This window comes from Stegastes partitus, unplaced genomic scaffold, assembly GCF_000690725.1.
Source record: "Stegastes partitus isolate 25-593 unplaced genomic scaffold, Stegastes_partitus-1.0.2 Scaffold2085, whole genome shotgun sequence".
Taxonomy (NCBI): Eukaryota; Metazoa; Chordata; class Actinopteri; family Pomacentridae; genus Stegastes; species Stegastes partitus.
Genome location: NW_007579816.1, coordinates 28838 through 34221, shown reverse-complemented (window position 1 = coordinate 34221; position 5384 = coordinate 28838). Strand labels below are relative to the sequence as shown.

Here is a 5384-nt window from a genome sequence, read left to right as displayed (position 1 = left end):
GGGGAGACCCGTTTACAGGTTCTGTACATTCAGTTCTTTGGTTCTAACGGACATTTCAGCCTCACGTAGCTGCTGGTGTGACTGCGGAGCTTCTGTTTCGTGGACTTTCACTGTACAGTGTGTTAATTATTACCAACAGCATAAACTGGCTGATATCTGGCCGACTAATCGTCTGAGTCACTGAAGGCCGGCAGGATCTGACCTTAGTGTCGACTCACTCCCAGCGACCGAGTGCAGAAAGTGATTCTTACAAAACAGAACACTCAGAACAACTCGAAACTTTGACCTGTTGACCTCGTCTTTTCTTTTGTTTTTCCAGTAAAATAGTTTACGGTTATGATGATGATTAAAGAACTGTGGCGTCGCTGCAGCTGCAAACGGTTCATTTTCACTTTGTCCTGTGGAAAAAGCAAAAAAACCCAAAATGTTGTTGTTGCGCTGGAGTCATGCGAGGAATGTCTGGGTGCCCTCGTTTCTGTTTCTGAAGTGGAGCCTCTCGAGCTCTCAGCAGCGTTTGATTATGTTTCTGCCCCGGGGACCTATTAGGCTCCGAAAACACCGACGGATATTTATCTGTGCTGCTAAATGTGGACGACAGAGACGGAAGCAGAGGGAATGTGCTGGAGACGAGGACGCAAAGATGCTTCTTCACACTGAAGATGGCAGATATCGCTGATAAACAGCTAAGAGCTTACATGTCTGTTGTCTGAGAGGCAAAGTCAGCCTCATGCGTAGTTAAACTTCAACATGAAGACGACATTCAGACCCTAAGAACACCAGATTGTCTCCAACCAATAAGGTCACGCTAACATTTGGTTAGACCATCTAAACCTGGAGCCTTGTCCGTCCACACATCAGGTTCTACTTAGAGCCTCAACAGTTGATGACATGTCGACCAAAGACTGTATTTTAGTAGAAACATGGATCCATCCATAGACACTTACAGGAACTTCCTGGGGATCAATACCACCACTGTTTGAAAATGTTGCATTTTAAAATAAACAATAGTTTTAAGGCCCAATAATTAAAGATTTGGCCTAAATTGCTCAAAACAAAACGTCTATGAACTTAGAATTAGTCCAAATTGACTCACAAATGCCCAAAAATGATACAAAACTGGTCAAATTGAAGATCATTAGCATTGTAGTGTGTCAGAATATGCAAAAACTGGAGCTTTGTCCTTCCACACATCAGATCCTGCTGATGCTAAAGCCTCAACAGTTGATGAAATGTCGACCAAAGACTGTATTTTAGTAGAAACATGGATCCATCCATAGATATAAACACTGACAGGAACTTTCTGAGGACGCAACACCATCTTTGTTTTGAAATGTAGCATTTTTTTTGCATTCATAGTTGGCATTTTTGACTATTTTGAACAAGTTTTGAGTCAATTTTGGCAAATTGTTTCAGCAATTTTGGACAATTTTGGACAGTTTTATGCCAAATAGTGAAAAACTGGAACCTTGTCTTGTCCAACTTTCCACACATCAGATTCTACTGATGTTCAGTAGAAACATGGATCCATCCATATATATATATATATATACACACTGACAGGAACTTTCTAGCATCGATTGCAAATGTTGTATTTTTGTCAATTAAGTGCCAACAAATAAGAATATTTGGTGAAAAACAACGTTAGCCGAATAGCACTTTGACGTTTTTTTGATGATTACATGTTTGTCTTTAAGGTCCTCGGTGACGTGAACAAACCGACATTTAAATGGTTTAAATCCTGCATATGTGGTCGCTACGATAAGGACTGATGTTGGTCGAAACAAAATCAGTGAAAATAGAAAATATTCTCAATGTATAGTCGTGTTTTGTCTGATTTCTTGATGAAAGCGTTTTAGTCTTTGAGCTCCTTTGAGGTGGCGTCATGTGACCAAAGTGACATCTAAAGGGTTCAGATCATGAAAGTGTATTTGGGTCGCTGTGATGAAAAATAAAAATAATGAATATACAGTAACTTTATGACCGTTTTTAGACATTTTAGCCTTTAAGGTACTTGATTAAAAATGTCATTTAAAACATTGAAATCCTGCAAATGAGTGAATATTTGGTCGCTGTGATTTGGTGAAAAGAGCAGCGGAAGGCAGTTTGTCTAGTACTTATGTTTTTGTCTTGAAGCTCCTCGGTGTGACGTTTAAAGGCCTGCTGCATGATAATATTCTTCTGTTTTCATGTTTCTTGTCTAGTTTTTCAAACGTAACACCAAAACAACATTTTTTCTCCACACAAATCAACATCTGCTGCACTTAAGAACCTAAAAAAAGGAACTAACTTGAATTTAAAACACGTGAACCACAGCGTTGTGATCATCGGAGGGCCTGAAATATTCATAGATGTGTGTTTTTATTTAGCGCATGGGGCTGTTTGCACAATAAATCAACTATAAATATTGTAATAATGTTTAGTTTTTCTAACTGAAAACCAAAATAATGGAGAAAATGAGATGTTTTTTACCACATAAATCAACATCTGCTTCACTGGAGAGTCCAAAAGTGACCCCAGTCTGACTTTATAAATCGTCATGGCTTTAAAATTAAGACTTGTCCTCACTAAACGTGACCTGAAGCCTCCAGACCAGCAGCACTCGTCTGTTTTTCTGTTTTCAACCCTGAATCAACCGTCTTCATCAACGGCAGAATACAGGAACACTGAGCCGTTGTGCTTTAAGCAAACATTCGTCGTCTTTTCTCCGCTCCAGCTGCACAAAGACGAGTTTATTCTGCGTCCACAATGGACCAGAACGCCGCCTGCGGCCCAACAGTGGACAGAGACGAGCAGACAGCGAGACAGTGTCGAGGAATCTTTCATGGCGTCGCGTCAGCCTCGAGTCGGCGCGTAAAACTCCAGAAGTGAAGTACAGTTACTCAAGTACGAGACTCGAGTACGGCTAAGATGTGCTGCACTGGACTTATGAAGTCATTTGTTGAGTTAAATGCACCATTACAGGATAAACATGACCCACCAAGGGACAACACATGCAGACTAGCATTCATGCTAAGTGTGGGACATCTACAACATGAGGTTTATTGGGTTGATTCATTCATGTGCACTTTGCCTTTTAAATAAGAAAAAAAGGTTTAAATGAACCTTTTAAGTTGCACACATTATTTTATTTGCATTGACAAAATAATGTAACTTGAGATTGTGTGTAATCTAAATCATAATTTATGTTTTAGTTCATTTAAAACTGAATTCAAGTCGAGCTAACTTCGTGAAATTAGCTTGATAAGTAAATTTTTCGCCACCTTAAATTCAGGATTTCTATCTGAACAAAGGAATTTAAGAATGAACATCAAGTCTTTTACTAATAAATTTCACTGAAACAGTGATTTTGTAAATATTTCCAGCTGTGACGTGATCAGTAGTGGGTTTATACAGAGATTAGGATGCACTTTATTTCATCCGTTTAATGGAATATATATATTTTTCACACTTTTATTATATATATATTTTTATATTTTACAGTGAAAGTTGACCATTTTCTCTCCAGTTTAGCAAAAAAGAATAAAAAATCTTTTTTGTGACAAATCTGCACACTGGAGAGTAAAAGCATTTATCATTTTTGTTATTTAAAATTTAAACATCATGTGTTGAAATACGTAATTGCAGTTCAAAATAATCAGAAAATGTGCTTCCAATTATGAAATAACTGGTCATTAATATGCCTTCTCCTTTAACTCAGTACAGTTTGTCAGTTTAGCGTGTTTTTATTAGAAATTAAAAAAGATTAATGCAAAAAAAACAACAAAAAAAAAACAACCCCCCCACAAAAAACCCATATTTTTTTTAGTGCACTTTGCAAATTAAATCTGAATAATAATAATAATAATAACAATAACAATAACAATAACAACAATAAGAAGAAGAAGAAGAAGAATAAATCTTAGGGTTGCAATTATCAATTATTTTCATTATTAATTTTTATTGTTTAATGTATAAAATATAAAATTATTTTGTATAGTTTTGTAATTTTTATAATTTTGTTTCAAACACCTTTTAAACTCTACATATTCTGGACACGGTTGTTTTGAAGTAATTTGATTATGAAATGTGAACACATCTTCAAAAAGGTAAAAATTTAAATTAAAATTTAAAAAAAAAAAAAAAAAAGGATTCTAAACTCAGGTTAAATCACAAAATCCAGTCTTGAATTGGATCAGAAACTCAATATGTGACGTTTAAAAGTTGAACAAAATGTAAAACTGGTCAAATGATGGAACGTTTGTTTGATGTAGAATTTTTAGATTTATTCATATTTTGCACTTTTTGTGTTTAACTGTGAGCTAAAAACAACCAGTTTATTCAGATGAAACACCATAAACAGCTTAAACAACAAAAACATGCGTTACGTCTTGTTCTGCTGTTTCCTGTCTCTTCGTTCTTCAGCTGGAACTCTGAAAGTCTGGATTTATTCATCCTAAAACGTTCATTATTTAGCGGGAAAATCTGATCCAAGGTTGAAAAACCGGCATGTTGGATCAACTGATCCTGGATCTAGAAAGACGGGATTTTCAAATCCTGATCCTGAGCTAACTTCTCTAACTGTGGTTTAAAAAAGACGTGAAGAAGGCAGTAAATCGTCTTTTTTTAAAACTTGAAAGCATCACGAGACGATAGAGAGACGACAAAACTAAGTTCTAATGCACAACTGAAGTAAGTTTTCTGACTTTTTTTGAAAAACATTTGAGAATTTAACCTCCAAACTTCTCGAGTGTTTTCTTGTTTCAGGCAGAAAGATGTTAATCTATTTTTAGTGAAACCATCGACAACTTTGAAACACAGAAATGTGACAAAATCCACAACCGGTTTCCTTTTTTAATAGTTTTTTTTCTCCTAAACTGAAGCGTTTTGATGTCATTTAGATGAAAAACATGAATAAATCCTCTAGAATGAAGAAATCTGCTGCTTTTCTGTAACACATGAACCTCATTCAGCTCCAGCTTCAGGTTTACAGTCGTCTATAATTATCATTTTTATCATAAAGCCTCCAAACGTCTGACATCAGAAAACACGTCGTAACTCACTCAGTTTTCGTTTGTTCATGGCTCACGGGTGGAGGAGGCTGGTTCTGCCGAGGCCCTGGAGCATGGAGAGGCTCTTGAACTCGTTCCTCGGCTCAACTAACGAAGCTGCTTCCTCCTTCTGAGCTCAGCGGAAACGTTGTTCTGATGCAATCAGGTGACGAGTCCACTTCTGGAAACGTGCAGCGGTTTGGTGAAAGCTCTTGTTAGAAACAACACATGAACCACAGCGTTGTGATCATAATAAGACCTGAAATATTCATATATCTGTGTTTTTATTTAGTTCTGTTTGCATCATAAATCAACTATAAATATTGTATTATTGTTTTAGGGCTGCAGGGTGGCTCA

The 5384-nt window shown here is 36.6% G+C and overlaps 1 protein-coding gene across 1 annotated transcript in view; it reads right to left on the bottom strand.

Moving 5' to 3' along the window:
• Positions 1-5129, bottom strand: part of LOC103373862 (SH2 domain-containing protein 3C-like) — a 37478-nt gene extending 32349 nt beyond the window's left edge. Inside the window, exon 1 of the mRNA XM_008303864.1 lies at positions 5040-5129. Within this exon, the coding sequence (XP_008302086.1) occupies positions 5040-5058 (19 nt within the window). The 5' untranslated portion in view covers positions 5059-5129. The remainder of the gene's footprint in view (positions 1-5039) is intronic.
• Between the last annotated feature and the right edge of the window lie 255 nt (positions 5130-5384).